Consider the following 18,254-nt stretch of genomic DNA (forward strand, 5'->3'; position numbering starts at 1 on the left):
ACTGGCGACACCTGGGCCGACTCTTCCTGGATCCTTACACTGCTCGTCATCACGCCGGCAGCTACGCGTCATCACGGTGCCATCAGGCCCAGGTGTCACCGTTAACGGGGTCCGGCGGGGCCGCACGGAGAATAGCCAGGCGGACGCCGGGAGACATCGCAGCCTGCGGTGGGCTGGAGGAAGTCCCAGGTAAGTGAAATCTTTTAAATTCGGGCACTGCTCAGGGTCCCTTTAAAAGGAAATAAATATGGCAGCCTTCATATCTCTCTCACTTCAGTTGCCCTTTAGGTCTTCTGAGTCTTCACCCTCATTGCTTGTGGTGACCAGCGTGTGTATGGAGCTTAAGGGCCTGTTTCCATTAAGTCTGAATACGCAGCTTTCCTAGCAAGTGAGCTAGATGGGGAAACAGTGCCTATTTAGACAATAGCATGCCATCCAAATCGCATGCCGGTGTAATTACAGATGGCACACAGCAGGTTTCCATAGCACGCAACCGATTCCCTACAACCATGCATGGCACAGGTATAGCGATTCTGCTGCAGCAGTTTAAAAATGGATGCGACACCCGGTGGAAATAAGCCCTAACACTTCCTACAGTGCTACATTCCAAAGTTGTTCAAGTCCTTTAGGCCTGGGCAAACACAGGCTGCTGGAGTCTCCAACTATCTTTCCTGCAGTGCTCCCTACAGACCAAATACAATGTATAGGCATGGTCACAGCTGAATACCATAGTGCAAAAGAAGTGTCTTTGCTAGTTAACAGAAGTTTATTAACAAAGGAAAGGATACCAAAATTTACACACAATTTAAATGGAATATAGCATTTGCTTATTGGCCCATATGATAGTACTTTGTACATGTGAGTTGGGTACCAACCAATCATTTCACAGGGCTGTAGCTCTATTGTTGCAAATTGTGCAGAGCTTTATGGTGAAAGCTGGGAGAGATTTGAGGAACTCTCTATACATGGCTAAATGCTCACTTTCCTAATTATAAACCTTTATGTCACTTACATGAAAACCTTCCACATTCAAACATTGTAATTTACACTTGCTTTAACCTGCTACATTTTGATTCTTCATTAGTCTTATTTAATAACATTAATAGATGTACAGTACATTGCAAGTACACAGCAAGAAGGTTTTGGAACAAATGATGTATTAAATAGCCTGCTCGGTTATACAGTTATAGCAGGAACCTATCTATGAAGCAGAATAAATATTCTGATATAAGCATTTTATATGACGTAAGAAGAACTGCCATCAAAAAGCAGTTCTCCTTAAGCAGATACATTTTATACTAAACCAACACATCTTTGTGCATTTGGAACATCTATTAGATTTACCAGAACTGTTTGAAGTTCGGATTAGAAAAGAGTTGTAATATTTGAGGGAGATTTAGCAAGACCACTATAAGGAAAACTGGAGCAAAATGGAGCAACCGATGAGGATTCAGCTTTTGACTGAGAATAGGACTTTGATTGGCTGCTCTAAGCAACTGTTCCACTTTTGCTCCAGGTTTCCATGTATTTGTCTTGGTAAATACCCTCTCTCTGCTGGTGAATTCCCCCTTAATCCCTGTCCCAGTAACCCACTGTTGACTAGACAGTGTTATTTGCTCCCTGGGCATCAAAATAATATATGAATAATGTACTCCACAAAGAGGAGACAGGATGATCAGGTATCAGCAGTGCCCTAGGGGTCAATAGTACAGGAAATAAGGGGGAATTGTCCCAGTCAAGACCAGGACAGCCAGTAAGAAGCTAACAGAGATACTGTTCTTCCCACACATCCCTCAAAACATGAATAAACATCTTGACTGGAGTTTCAAGCATTAATTGCCTCTTAAGGGGCACGTCTATACTTATGTATCCGGTGGGGATCAGTGGAGTGAGAGGACTGTATGATATCATTCCATCAGTAATCCCATATGAGAGGCCTTCTCAGGATCTGTGGCTTTCCTGTATGGTTCACAGACACTGATGCAAGTTCACAGACCCAAGAGAAAACTCACATCATGCAAGTATCCAGTCATAGCAAACTGGATTAAAAGAGATGTGCAACTTAACGCAAACCTGAAATGAAACTTTTCTAATGAGATAAACAATTGTATCTATAGAGCTAATCTTAAATTAGAATGGTATATTCCTATTTGGAATTTAAAGGTTAAATCTTGGTCTAACGTTTTAACAGTCTCAGGTGCATGGCTACAGTTATTAATGTTTACTCATCCCCCAGATGGCACATTGCCACCTACTGAACTTTTTATCGCACTTGTATTTATGCCAGCCACACATGGGTTCTATGATCTCTAATTAGTTATCAATCAGAGTAATCCCTGCAGACTGCAAATAAACTCTTCCTTACAGCTCTGCATTATTAACCTTGACAATGAAAGGAAAAAAAAAAAAAAAACATTGTCAGGATGTAAGTAAAATTGATACTGTACATATACATGTTTATCTCATTATGTTACACATCATTTCAGAGTCACTTTAAATTAAACCAGCCTCTCCTGATGGATTTTGTTAAAGTGCACTTTCAATAGTTTAGTTTTAATAAAAAAAAATTGCCCCTCTAATGTGCAACATTTAGGTTGAACAATTTACTTCTTTTAGGCATTTTTTTAGGTATTGTTTCCTGCTTTTCGACAAAGCATACCGTTTTCTATAAATGGGTTGAACACAGTAGGTAGGCTAATAGAATTAGTAATTTAACACTAGCAGGTTATTTAAATAACAGGGTAATGTTTACCATTCAGTGTGTGTTACAGCAAAATACAACAGCTAGGATTTTACTCATGGATTCAACTGTTCACCTGAATAATACCAAAGTTTACATAATATGTCTCTTGACAACAGAATTCTTTCATGTAAATATTGGGCAAAAACTGTTTTTGAACCCTATTTCATAGCTGCATCAGCAAAGGAACCCCAGAGCATGCTGGGAAATGTAATGCACCAACTGATGATGCTAACAGTAAAGAAATACCAGGTATTGCAATATCCAACAACATTCATAGGCTACCATAACTACACTTGTCACGATATGGTCATAATGAGATTTGGGGCTGACTCTTTAGTTAAGCCCTTCAGACAAACTGAAGGAACTGATATTTCAAACTACCTCATGTAAACTTTCTATGTTGTCCCATAGACACCAAGCAGGTTTGAGCCAGCAAAGTAAGGTGATACTGCAGTGTTAAAGATGATTATGAGGAAGTACAGGAATTGTTACATGACACAGTTGTATACATTTGTTCATGTTTGTGCTGGAGTCAGAGGTCAGTGTGGAGATGAGCTGATACAGTGTTACATTCCTTCACAATGTTAGGTGTGTTCAGCTCCACCTTGTTCAGCTACACATGGGGAAATACTGCTAACTGAACACAGAAATAGCAAAAATTAGACATAGAAGTCATAGACTGGCCAAAAGCTACATTTTCATGAAATTGCTTTACAAAAATAAGAATTGCTTGCATGGAAAACTGCTAAGACAATGCAATTATATAATTTTCTGTAGTAATGCACATTCACACTTTCATATAATCAGCGCCTCTTGATTGATTGAGATGTCGCTGAAAGAATTAGCAATTTAGCATAAGTTACAAAAGCAGCTTCAATTTGTTCTGAGAGGTTTAATCCCTAGAAAGACATTGCAGCTCCTAGGAGCAATATTAGTAGACAGAGTTAACAAAGTGACAAATCACAGTATCTAATTCTTATGCATCATTTACAAGCTTTTCTCTATGTTATACAAGGTTCTACCATGACATTTTTATGACTGAATTCAACAGAATTTCCCAAGATCCGTGTAACAGCTGAACCCCACCTAAACCCCCCAGTTCAGTCAGTCCTGTGTGAATGCTCCTCAAGTTATAGAGTCACTGGTTAAAAAAAGCAACAGGTGGCATTGTCACAACAAGGCAATGATCACACTGTGTATGTCACGTTTCTTACTAAACTTCAACATTTGTGTGATTGAGAAATTAAAATAGTTAATTCCGTTTTCTGTCCCTTTGGCCACAACAACCCTATAAAAATTCACTTTTCACTTACAGCTAGAACTAATCAGCATTTGTGATGCTGGTTTTGGTCTTATGTTGCATACTTTACTTTTGTTTGTGCTAAAATGTTTGACTATAAAAAAAAATATTTACTGGTAAGAATACCAAAATGGGCAATATCTTGAACACGCCAAAGCTATATGTTAAGCAATTCTTTAGAGTTTAATGTTGCAAGTAAAAGATCCAGCTTCAAGCCACTTAATCCTGACTTGACAACTAAAACATGCTCTAACCTCTAACACATCTTAAGGTAGCCATACATGGGTCGATTTTCCTGATAGATTGTGTCACCTTGAAATCTGCCAGTGATCTATTGCCCTCATCCTATCCCACTGAGTAACTTCTCATCAATGTATGATAGTTTATTGATTAATATAATCGATTCCCAACCAGGTTTCTGTTGAAATGTAATGGGGAATAAGTGAGACAAGGTGGATCTATGCTTTCTGATTGATTTCTGATTGTTGAGTCATTGTCTACTTGCCAGATTGGGATGTTATCGACCCATGTGTAGTTAGCTTTAGAGAAGGGTGGCTGCATCTGGGTCCTCATATATTCTCTCTTATCGTGGCTTTCTATGAGGAGTCTGAGGAGTGTTACTCTTGCTTCTGAGTGCTTTGATCACCCACTACTGTAGAAGATGCAACAGGGCAAGCAAGACAAACGAGGGAAGAGGAGAAAGATAAACGGGGGAGGAGAAGGAAGGACTCTGCACAGATATTACTGTCTGAATTCTTGATGCATATCTAATAAAACCCTAACAAAACCAATTCAAACCAATGAAAGATCTGTTTTATTTGGACTTATCATTAAACAGCATAGGGAGTTATAAGTGCTGATCTAAGGTAACCATGAATAAAGCACATGGCAGTAGTATTTGTTGCAATTAAGGCCACACTATACAATGGTGTATTCATGTAAGTCAGAGACTTACGGATATGATTTGAACATGATTAAGCAAATTATAAACTAATAAAAACTTCTATTTTTCCTTTTCCTGTAAGATACCACATTATAAATTGCCCAATCCCATCATGATTGTCAAGAAAGCTTTCACAAATACAATTTATGAGTTGCAAAATATTTCTTATAAAATCGGATTCCCATTTCTGAAACCCATCCTAAAAAAATGTGCCAAACTTAAACTCATTATCACTACCTTTGTTGTGGACATATTAGCAGTTATTATTCACATTAAACCTTGTAAAAAAAATAGGAGGGAAACTGTGTGTTGCTTTGTAGTATCTGAGTAACTGCTGGTTAGGAAATGAAAACACAGCAAGCACTCAAAAGCCACAAAACAATTTACTATGTTGCATCATTGGATCTTATTGTAATAGATTTTTGTAACACTGCAAAGAAAGTTAAAATGAACCTGAAATTTTCTTTAGATGGTAAAGAATATTAAGTACTACTTCCGAAATATGACAAGAAGGTTTACCAATCAACCCAATTTGAATACAGACCTTAAAATATACTTCAAACCCCGGCTAAGAGGAACATTAACAACATCTAAGCTCCACTTAATGTGGTAGTTAAAGTGAGCACAGACCTACAAGAGCTGAGGCTAATGTAATAACATCACTAACCTCTGTGGTTTCATTCACTAGCTCTCGGGTTGAACAGCATGCACTACCAGCTCTACCACCTACAGCTTAATCTGTGAGGAGAATGTGCTGAGGTAATTAATGTGCTGAGTAATACTTCAGCATCACTTAACTCAATCCCACTAAAGGTGGCCACACACAATACAATAAAATTATCAGATTTTATGGCAATTTGATAAAACTGATTGGATTTCTCAAAAAGTCAAAAGCTTACTCGAGCAAGAAACCCAATCGGATTCCCATTTTTTTTCTATAATAAGTAAATTGGGAGTGGTGGATTTTACTAATCAGTTTTTATGAAAATTGAATGGTGTAGGGTAGATTGTCAATTTCTTGATATATACCAAAGCAATTTTCTTAGAGTTTTCAATCATTTTGTTTTTCATAATTGGGGAAAAATTGAACAGGTGTGTGTAGCACATCGGAAAGATTTTTCAAATGTTACAATCAATCAGAAAAATGTATTGTAATCCTTGAATTTAAACAATTGTATGGTGTGTGGCCACCTAAACAAGAATTTCCCTTAAAATTTGCCCTAAATAAGCCAATGGCCCTTATCCATTTAACCTTTCTCTTGAGTTTTCTCCCTTGAGAAAATGTTTCACCTTATCTACGGAAAAACTTTTCAGCACTTAGCAACTGATAAAAGTACTTAAATGTACTGTAGGTAGAAAGGTAACTTGTTTTAGGTAATTTCTTGCTTTGTGAGAGCTTTAAATGTGTTTTATAGGTAAGGTTTTAAAATACCTCCTTGGAGAGGACTTAATGGGACATGGGACATTGTATCAATCACTGCAGTTCAGCTAAGAAAACTGTAACATGTATATTGGTACCAATGGTAAGAATGCTATATAATATTACTGTACAAACACATGATCTAAAACATTTTCCCATTCAAAAATGGATGGATTGAAATATATAGGAGTAATTATTTAAGCCCATTGTGCATTTTTTCTTTGTTAAAATATCAAACAAAAAGCACCAAGATCATTTTACGAGATTTCAAAGTATATCAATGAGTGTATTTGATCTAATCTCTCCTCTAGGTTTTAGTTTGTGTAAAAGTCAGCATGGGAAAATGGAAAATGTAATCAAATATAGACTAGGAAAATATAGACATATGCCTCTGCCTATAATGTGCCAGCCAGTACATGCCTCTAATGTGCCAGCCAGTACATGTCTCTAATGTGCCAGCCAGTACATTCCTTGTTTGGCAGAAGATATCTAAAAGGATCATAGCAATGGTCAAATACTTTCTACTCTTCTCTAAATTAGTGAAAAAAAAGTGCACTGAAATTCCAAGAAGGTTGAAAATCTGTGTATTGATTAACAAACTATATCAACTGTCAGAATAATTGGGGTAGCATTAGATGGACCCTCAGTTGAGTGATACACAATCTACCCTAAGACATGTCTGGGGAACATTTGCTTTCTAAAAAGCTGGTTGGAAGATCATATCAGAATAATGTTTTCCTATTTATAAGCTTAAAACTACGTATTAGACATGAATACCGTTCTCCTGACCACAAAGAAAATGTGACCAAGTCTCCATAATATTAATTTCAAATTATAGGCATAAAAACCTCCCGTAAGGCAATGCCTCTCTATGTACCCTGTCAAAGTAACAAGCACTGCTTCATCACTGCTTGTGAGAACATAATCAATCATAATAATCAATAATTGCGTACAGATAATAGCTGATGCTTGTGCACAGACAATAACTGGTCAATCAGTAAAGAGTAACTCTTAATTGGTTAGTAATTGCTACATGTTACTGCACTAGATAATAAGACCACTCTGCTTACATCCCACTCAGTCTCTAGCCTGGCTTTTACCCACACCCTATTAGAAATGAGAAAACAATGATCATATGTATGTAGTAAATGTTAATCTGGAAATTTAACAAATATCTTAATGTGAAAAACGTGTAATTTTTTCATAATTTGCTTATATAAACCAATCCCTTCATCGTCTGCCAAATGTTTAACTTAATTTGATCCAAACATGATATACGGTACATTTAGCACAGATTAACCTAAATAAATACAGTAAATCCTTAATTCATACGCCTGCTCTGTTTTGGATGTAAAAGTTACCTATACAGCAAGGTAAACCCTCTGCATACAATGTAAATATGGTTTGGAAAATTGAGACATACGTACCAGAACAAAATCATGTTAGGGCAAAAAAATATTCTAATGGACATTTAAAAATACCTTTTTTTCAATATGCTCTTGTGCATTTTTTTAATCTGTACAATTAAATAAGTTAAGACATATTTCTTTTCTACAAATGTTTACCAAAATTTTGAAACACATAAAAAGTTAAGAAAAATTAAACCAGCAAAAAAATGTTGCTTGTATAGGCCTCGGTTAATTCTTCCACTGCCAGAGATACCCGGACCAGAGCTGTGTGATATGTTCCGCTTCTCTATGACATGGAAGGAGCTGGGGACTTTAATCTGAGGTTTATATCCAAAATGAACAAACCCGAACTGCTAAAGATCAAGGATAATCGGATTCAATTTAAACACACCAAGTCAGCATCTACGAATATGTACATAATGACCAACTATACAGTAAAAAAGCAATAAATTCAACAATTTTTACAATTGACTTCCTGGTTTTTTTTTGGTAGCAGTTAACATAACCTCTTCTGCGAGAAAAATATCTTTTTGATATGGTGAGGACAAGAATTTGAATATAACCCTCAGATGTTAATATTGCAATAGTTTAAGCACTGTTGGCGACATTCAGCGCAGAACTGATCTTACACGCCAGCCACTTCCTAAGTGGACAGTAGTACTCGTTGTGGAACTGCTCAAACTCTGGTGTCTGCCGGATTTCATGGAGAAAGGAAATGTCAATGTCTGACTCCAGAAGAACGAGGAGAAGCGGGAGAAGCACCAACAGCAGCCCCAGTGCCACCAAGACAAGCCGAGAGAAGCTCTTCAGGAAGGCATTCAACTGCATGTTTCCCATGAGGAAATTGTAGCTTACACTTAGGGCTTTCCTGGCTTCCTTCAGCTCTTCCTCCTCTGCAATCAAAAATGCATGTTCATCTGCATCAAATTCCTCAAATGAATCAATATCTCTGTCTCTGTCGCACTCTGGCCTGAGGGTGCTGTTAAACAGCATCTCAACTCCCTCATCTATTGGTGTGGGCAGCAAGCTAGCACTTGGGTTATACATCTGCTCTGAGATAGTTAAAGGCTCCTCTTTCATTCTCTCTTCCTCATCATGCCTTAGATCTGGCATCACCTCTATGTCTCTGGTAGGGGAATTGCCAGCAGCAGGAGAGGAACTGACATCATTGTGATGTGAAAGCAAGATACCTACAGAGAAAACAAAGAAAGAAAAGCATGTTTTTATTAACCAACAGGCTAAGGAGCTAATTTGTTAAGGCATGTTGCAAAGTACACTATACCACAGCAAGTATCACCATTTACCACCCGGTAAACTGAAATCTGATGACTTGCTATGGATTAGTATAATCTGCAACTATGACTATGATTGCTGTAGGCACAGATATTAAATGCTAGTAACAAGACATGTAGATTTCACGGAGAAAATATACGGTTAGCAACATAAGCCTTTTTGAAAGAGGATATGGTTTAGCAATTGACCATAATGTTATTATGTTATGTTTCTAATCCTTGTTTTATCACTAACAGGCCACCTATACATGCATTCTCACCGTGATCACAGGACTGCCTCTTGTGTTGTTCAGTCAAGCAAAACATATCTGCTTCTAAAAATGACTGCATGATGTACAAGGTAAATGCGGTCTATGTAGTACAACATAACACTCCTCCTGAATTCATTACACATTGTTCATTACTCTTTACATACAAGAATCAGATACACCTTTTCTTACACACTTCAAGCATACTTAGGACTTATGCAAGCATTCTTAAAATGGGGCCAGGATCAGTAAAGCAATATATATGCCACTTTCATTGTGCATATTCTTTTATTCTGTGATTATACTTTGGTGTTGGCCAATTCCTGCGGTGTTGGCTCAAGCAGTGATATACAGCAGTGCGGCTAAACTTCTAGTGATGCTTACTTTTAAGAATAGTAAGCAAGCACATCCATTACTGTGATGTTAAATTGCAGATTTATTAAAGCGGAATATAACCCTGCATTTCAACTTTGCTCTAAAACATTATTTACAGTATATTATATGCCAACAGCATTTTTTTTTTTACTAGACCAGCATTGGAAGGGTTACACAGGGCTTTAAAGTTCCTGGAGATTTCTGCAGACGCATCCGAAGCTGACATAGATACATTTTGTTTACATAAATGTATCTAAGTGTGACATGTGACTCATCTCTCTGACTGAGAAGGAGCTGGAGGACAGCCAAAGAGTGTGTAACATTTCTCAATAGATACATTTAACTAAATAGAATGTAATAATCTGAACTTCTGCATATCTCTCCACGAACTTTAAACCTCTGTGTTTAACCCTTCCAATGCTGGTCTAGTAAAAAAAAAATGCTTTTTGCATATAATATGCTGTAAATAATGTTTCAGAGCAAAGTTGAAATGCAGGGTTATATTCCGCTTTAAGCAGTATTCACTACAGGGTTTATACCCCGGCGATGGTGGCACTAATGACCAGCCATTAGGTGGTACTGCCTTTTAACCAAACCATGGATTTGATAAGTGTAAATGTAATTAAAACATTTACAGCAAATGAATAATAATCATATCTAAACATTTGTCATGAGCTAGTAATGTATCCCTTATCCATCTATGTAGATTTAGTGCGGGGAGCTGAAAGCCAGGAAGCATGCAAGCCCTCCTACCACCCTACTGTGTATAGAGTATGAGTCCGGTCTTACAAGAGGTGAGTCACTTCTTATTATAAACAGGACTCATATGTCAAGTTTTAAAACACAGCTAGCATCAGTAATGCTACAATACATTTTATCTAAAAAGGATGTAAGTAAACTAGCATTTTATGCCAATAATTTACTCCTCTGACCCGTTCGCATTAATGCAGTTTAATGCATACTACAAGCCATCAAATTCTTAAAGACAACCTGAGATGAGCTTAAAGAATATTTGAAGTCATGCACATACATTAAGCTTTACTTACCTGGGGCTTCAAGACCCTAGAAGTCTGTTTGGTCCCCCGCTGCAGTTCCACTGTGATCCCTCAGTTTCTGCACATGACAAGTGCACCGGGAGTGTTCTGCGCATGTGCAGTGCTACTACATTTGCACAGAATGCTCCCAGTTACAGAAGTGTGATCATGACCGGTGGGCGTATGCGCAAATGTCGCCACATAAATTGCTGAGGGATCAACTGAACACTGGACCACAGCGGTACTGCGGCGAGGTACTGCACAGACTTTTAGGGGCTGGGAGAAGCCCCAGGTAAGTAAAGGTTAATGTGTGTGCCTCACCTCGGATACCCTTTAAAGACAAAAATTAGATACTTACCTAAGAAAAGAGCAGCCTTTAAATCCTCCAGAGGCTTCCCATGTCCTCCCGGGGACCACTGCTGCTGCCTGGGACCCCCTTCATGGTCACAACCATGCTCCTCTTCATGCACGAGCACAGCTATACTGCACTTGTTCATAATGGCTGTACCTGCACATTAGCACAAAGCTAAACGTGCTTGGTGGCCACGTAACATATCCGACAAGCTCTTGTCCAACATATTCCGGAGGTTTGTGTGCAGTAACGGCAGGGGCCAGAAGGACATGTGAAGCCTCTGGAGGATCTAACGGCTTCTCTTTTCTAAGGTAAGCATCTCATTTTTACTTTAGGTTCTCCTCATGTACACTTTCAAGCATACCTAACCCGAAGCAAAGCTACATAAGGTAAGTTTGTTGTCAGTGTACTCAGTGCCAGGCTGTGCAAAACTTCAAAGTATAATTGGAAAGCCAAATAATTTCCTGTTTTAAAGTGAAGCAAGATTAGAGTCTTTCAGTATGCTACTGCACACTATATAGGGACTAGATTGTGAGCTCCTCCCAGGGACCGTTAGTGACAAGACTATATATACTCTGTACAGCGTTGCGGAAAATGCTAAAATACTAAATAATAATAATAATATCCCCATAGGGATGATTTCCCTATACATCCTGTTCCGTGACCATATATCACCAGAAAAAAAGAATAAAACCCTGACAAAACTTCTAAGACTAGCCACACACCATACAACCCTCACAGAACTCAACTGGTAAGGCTACCATACACAATTTGATGTTTTTAATAGAGTACATATTAGCAGGGCCATTTCTGGCCATTCTTAGGGCCATTTTTTAAGGGTGACCTAGCTAGCAACCACTGTATCCTGCTCCAGTTGTACTCTAACTGGCTTTGGCCAGTGCATGTTTGGTGAGCAACACCCTCTTCTCTATACTGTCTATGGATCTTAATTTTGCAAGCTGTTAAATTAGCTCCTTGAACTTGGCAAGCAAGTTTGATATAAAGCATACACTATTTATTAGCTAAATATGTGCACACCATTGCCATGATCAGTGTAAAAAGGTCTAGACATTTTTGACGTGTGCAGATTAAGAGCAGACCCTGCACATGGCATAACTGAGCAAGCATAATTGAAAGTGGAACTAATAGGAAACAGTGCATGAGTGCATGGGGAACATATGAGCAGCTTCAGCACAGCTGAAGATAAGTCCTGTGGATTGCAAAGGCAGCAAGAAAATATAGAGCTTGAATCTGATTGGTGATTTCGAGGCAACACATAAAAGGATATATATTCAAAATACCTCAGTACAATGTATGTACGCAGAGGGCTCTTATAGCTCACCAGGCTTCATGCGTACTACATAGGACATTGCGCAAATAGCGCAACTTTTACAAGCTGGATAGAATAGCGGCTGGATAGTGTACTAGTTGAGGGCTCCTCCTCTGACTCAAGCGACCTAGGTTTAAATCTAGGCCCTTCCTATAAGCCAGCACTTATTCAGTAAGGAGACCCTGGGCAAGACTCCTTAACACTGCTACTGCCTATAGAGCGTGTCATAGTGGCTGCAGCTCTGGCACTTTGAGTCCGCCAGGAGAAAAGCACAATATAAATGTTATGTGTCTTGTCTATTCTACATGCATAACAGGCAACTTAGGCATTGTATGTATAACACAAATTACAGTATTTGTGAAACATGCACATGTAAATTTTACTGAGGTTTTGTGAATGTACCATATATACTGTACATTGTTATAGCAGAGCCTTCTTCCCTAATGGCATGTCAGGGTAATGTTATTCTCTAAATCAGCAGTCTCTGTGGGCGAGAAGCGATGAGGAGCTCAGCCCACAGATACATAGGTTAATTTGTGTACAAGAAACAATAATTGGCTCTCATGTGAAGAGCAGTAATGTGATGACCCTCTGAACCATAATAATTATGAGATGTTTTTTCCACATGATTTTAACAGAGCAGTATAATATAATTACTCAGGCTGCTGCAATCAAGAGGACTTGATGGATCAGCTCCTCAGGAAATAATTACTCTCTTACTACATCCTGTACTTGTTATTTGAAATAGTCAACAAGTAGAATTAATCCAACTACTAATAAATGTAATTCTGCTATCTTCTGTTACTCTCATTATTTTTATGTAACCATAGTAATAAAACTTATGATATATAATGTACACTGAATCAGAGCACCCTTCTTCAAAGTTAACAAAAATTATACTTCAGCTACAAATATATAAACGTAGGACATTTATCAAACAAATAAGGGTAGCCATGCTCATCCTGCTGGTACTTAAAGTGTACCTGAAGGCAAATTAGGAGAAAAAGTTAGAAACAAACCTCAGTAGATGGAAGCCTCTAATTTAGAGGCTCGCCCCAATTCTCCTTGAGCTCACTGTTTAAGTGCTGGGAGTTAAACCTATACAACAAGGATTCATCAAATAAGTTAGTGCGGCCGCACTGCACTGGCGCTAGGTGGCCTGTGTCGGCAGCCTCCTTACCAAAATGCTATGCAAAACAGAAGTTTGCGTTCTTAAAACAGAAGGTAATCGCAAATAGCTTATTTTGAGTGTGTGTTTTGATCGCGGAGGGTAAATGATTGCTCATTTAGCCAACTAGACTAACAGAATCAGACAACTAACAGAGATCTGTATAAAGAGGAATATAGGGCTGCCACCTTTACCCTGTTCTAAAATGTTATTCACCTTTAAAGAAAACCTAAACTTAAAATTAAAAGTCAAAATAAGCATACACAAGTCATACTTACCTTCCATGTAGTCTACTCCTCAGTGTCTTTCTCCTGTCCCGCGTCCTGCTTGTTCACTGTGATCAAGGGAATTTTACCGTCCTCCATTTTGAAAATGGCCATTACCCATAACAGCTTTCTGGTCAGCACACAGTTAAACTGTAACATCGCCCACTTGAGCCATAGGGAAACATGGACATTATCGGCCACATCAGTTGTCCACTCAGCTGTAACTGACAGCAACTGATATTTTACTGACAGCAGCTGATATATTTCAGATCTGACAAAATATTGTCAGAACTGGAAGGGATTATTGTCAGAAGAAAATGGTGAGCTTCTGAGAGGAACTGATGGCAAGGTAACTATGTAATGTTCATTTGAAGTTACCTCATGTGTTCATTTAAAATATTTTTACTCAGTACAGGTTCTCTTTAAGCTTAACACAACTAGAAGCAGCATTAAAGAGAACCTGAGGTGAAAATAAACCAATGAGATAAACAATTGTATATATGCTCCTACTCCTTAAATGACTTTTGCTATATCCCATGGTTTTATTTTATATTTAAACATTTACAGACTAGATTGAATGTTTTGTTGTCTCTGCTCAGTGCCAGCCTAATAAGTGCCCCAGAGTTAGAACAAAGTCAATAGTTCATGTATTTTATCTCCTTCTGCTCTCAAAAGTTGTATTCTGCCAGGAAGGCAGGCTCTTGTAAAAAACAAAAAAGGACACAGGGAGACGGGAGCCCGATCTGGTGTATTATCAAAGGGACACTTGGAGTATATATATGATAAGAAGAGATATACTCACAAAATTGGGTTGCTGAAAAAGCAACCACTTTTCTCGCATTTGAGGAAATGCCGTCCTCACTCGGCCTTGCTTCTGATAATATGGTTAGTCGCAACTGCAAAAAGATTGGTCACTGGGAAGACTTCCAAGTGTACACTCCCCTGTACAGGGGTAAAAGAGACTGGGAGAGAGTAGGAGGTGCCGTGGACATATATCAGTGTTTCTAATCATTCATATAGTAGTTAGAGTAAGGTACTATAGTTCCAACCTTATAGTAGTAAAAAGCACTGGTAAGGTAGTGGTAAGTATTTCTCAAGTTTTATTGGGGCGCAAATGACAACGTGTTTCACGGTCAAAACCGCTTCCTCAGGTCTATAGGTGTGCCTTAGGTGCAATGTCACTATCCTGGGCACCAAGAATCAGGGGCGGACTGACCATTAGGGCACTCGGGCACGGACCGAGGGCCCGTGGTCAGGGGGGGCCCGCCGCCCCTCCAGAGAGCCCTGAGCAGGAGGGGAGACAGCCAGCGAAGGAGGGCGATTTGCATAGCAGCGGAGAAGGGGGGAAGTTTCCCCCCCCCCTTCTCTCACCTTGGGGCCCCCCTTCCTGGCTCTCCCCTCCAGAATCTGTAAAGTGTTGGCGCAGAGGCTGACAGCGGGCGGAGACTTACCGCTGTTCAGCCACCGGAGGGAGCGCTGATCTGTGTGCCACTAGTGGCACACAGATCAGCGCTCCCTCCGGTGGCTGAACAGCGGTAAGTCTCCGCCCGCTGTCAGCCGCTACCCGCTGCGCCGACACTTTACAGATTACGGAGGGGAGAGCCAGGTAGGGGGGCCCCAAGGTGAGAGAAGGGGGGGGGGGAAACTTCCCCCCTTCTCCGCTGCTATGCAAATCGCCCTCCTTCGCTGGCTGTCTCCCCTCCTGGAGACACTACAAGCCTGGCTGCATATACTGGGGGCACTTACAGACCTAGCTACATATACTGAGGGCACCTATAGACCTGGCTATACTGGGGAGACCTATACACCTGGCTGCATATACTGGGGAGACCTATACACCTGGCTGCATATACTGGGGGCACTTATACACCTGACTAAATATACTGGGGGCACTTATAGACCTAGCTACATATACTGGGGGCACCTATAGACCTGGCTATACTGGGGACACCTATACACCTGGCTGCATATACTGGGGAGACCTATACACCTGGCTGCATATACTGGGGGCACTTATACACCTGACTACATATACTGGGGGCACTTATAGACCTAGCTACATATACTGGGGGCACCTATAGACCTGGCTGTATATACTAGGGGCACCTATAGAGCTGGCTATACTGGGGACACCTATACACCTGGCTACATATACTGGGGACACCTAAAGACCTGGCTATCTATACAGGAGACACCTATAGACCTGGCTATCTATACAGGAGACACCTATAGACCTGGCTATCTGTACTGAGGACACCTATAGACCTGGCTATCTGTACTGGGGACACCTATAGGCCTTGCTACCTATTCTGGAGACACCTGTAGACCAGGCTACCTATACTGGGGACACCTATAGACCTGGCTATCTTAACTGGGGACATCTATAGACCTGGCTATCTTAAATGGGGACATCTATAGACCTGGTTATCTATTCTGGGGACACATGTAGACTAGGCTACTTATACTGGGGACACTCTATAGACCTGGATACCTGCACTGGGAAAACCTATAGACCTGGTTACTTCCACTGGGGATACCTTTTGACCTGGTTACCTATACTGGGGGCACCTATTTTGGGGGAACTGCTGCCAGATTAACTATTTTTGGGGAACTGCTGCTGCCAGATTAAGTGTATTTTGAGAAACAGCTGCCAGATTGTGTATTTTTGGGGAACCGCTGCCAGATTGTGTATAATGGGGGAACTGCTGCTTCCAGATTCTGTGTATTTTGGGGGAACCACTGCTGCTACATGTATTTTCGGCGGTGATCCGCTGCCAGATTATGCATATTTTGGGGAGACGTTGCCAAATTATGTGTATTTGGGGGAACCGCTGCTGCCAGATAACGTCTATTTTGGGGGAACGACTGCCATATTATCTGTATTTTGAAAGAACCTCTGCCAAATTGCATTGATTTTTGGTGAAATGCTGTCAGATTACATGTATTTTGGGGCGAAACACTATGGCAGAGTTCAAACTTCCCCGGCAGACCTATTACACCACTGCTAAGGTCATGTATATTTTGCCCCACCCATATTCTGTTGCGTGACCACACCCATTTTTCGGCGCGCCGGGGTTTTTATCAGTATAAAATATCACAATATAACATATTTACTGTTGTCAGTAAATTATTATATCTTAGTCTGTAAAAATATAACGTGAAAGGTGGGAGACACTGGTATGGGGGCCCCATAATCTCCTATTGCCCGGGGGCCCCATGAGTTGTTAGTCTGCCCCTGCCAAGGATAGTGACATTTTTACTACTATAAGGTAGTACTCTAACTACTATATGAATGATTAGAAACACTGATACAGTATATGTCCATGGGTGCCAACTTTTATGGCTATACTTTTCTTAGCAGTGATGTTTACTATATTTCTGACAAGACAGAAGTTGTCACCTCCATGCCTAGAAATTAACTATTTCAAGCAGCAAAATAAAACAAGTAAAACTGCTTGGTTATTAATATGTTTTTCAATGTACATACACATGTTTATCTCATCATGTCACATGTCGCCTCGAGTACATTTTAAGCCAATGGATTTAAAGAGGAATTGTGTAAGCAAGGATTGAACTGTATCCCAATCAGTAGCTGATACCCCCTTTCCCATGAGAAATCTTTACCCTTCATCTTCGGGGGAGGGGGGGAGGGGTTTGTGGGGTGATGTTTCTTTGTGGCTGATATTGTGGTGAAACCTATTCCACGGTGTGATGTCAGGACCTAGTCCTGTCTTTGAGCTTGTTGTTACATTGTGGGAAATAATGGCTGTTTCCAACTGCCAAGCAACCAATATCTCCCTCTGTGCATATGTGTAGCTATAAAAAAACAACATTTTAGCCTATTACATTGTTAGTGGGTGTGGTTATAGGTAATGGCAGTATGTGCAGTCTGTTTGTTTTCTGTCTGCCAGTAGTAAATATGATTATTTGTAGACTGATTGTGGAACAAGCAATAAGCACAAATTACATGGCGAATATCAATCATTTCTTGATCTCTCTTCCAGTGCTGGACAAGTGAGAGGGAAATGAAATGATCTCACTTTGCAATGTATTGATTTATTTTTTCCCCTTTTCGATAAAGTTTGTCTTCCAATCTCAGTCTGAATACCAGCTCTATGTACAGTACGTATTTTGTGTCAATGATTCAGCATGTACAAAACATAAAAAAATATATATATTTGAATATGGATTAAAGTCCAGGTATAACTTTAGTTCTCGTTCTGGATAGTATGGAAATGCAGTAGATTTTTGGGGTTTTTTTTTTAAATAATGTCTGAGACCCTACTCTTCACGTTCAACCCCCAGGACCTCCATAACATTAATTTGAACTAAGCTGACCCAGTGGACAAACAATAAAATATTATCCCAGACAGT

General features: G+C 39.8%; 1 protein-coding gene across 2 annotated transcripts in view; it reads right to left on the minus strand.

Annotated features, from left to right (window-relative positions):
- Positions 1–217: 217 nt before the first annotated feature.
- Positions 218–18,254, minus strand: part of FRMD3 (FERM domain containing 3) — a 295,269-nt gene continuing 277,232 nt past the window's right edge. For both annotated transcript variants that reach the window (XM_068236899.1, XM_068236889.1), the window contains one exon: positions 218–9,005. In XM_068236899.1, the coding sequence (XP_068093000.1) occupies positions 8,404–9,005 (602 nt within the window). In that variant the 3' untranslated portion in view covers positions 218–8,403. The remainder of the gene's footprint in view (positions 9,006–18,254) is intronic.

This window comes from Hyperolius riggenbachi, chromosome 1 (assembly GCF_040937935.1).
Source record: "Hyperolius riggenbachi isolate aHypRig1 chromosome 1, aHypRig1.pri, whole genome shotgun sequence".
In the NCBI taxonomy this organism is placed as follows: Eukaryota; Metazoa; Chordata; class Amphibia; order Anura; family Hyperoliidae; genus Hyperolius; species Hyperolius riggenbachi.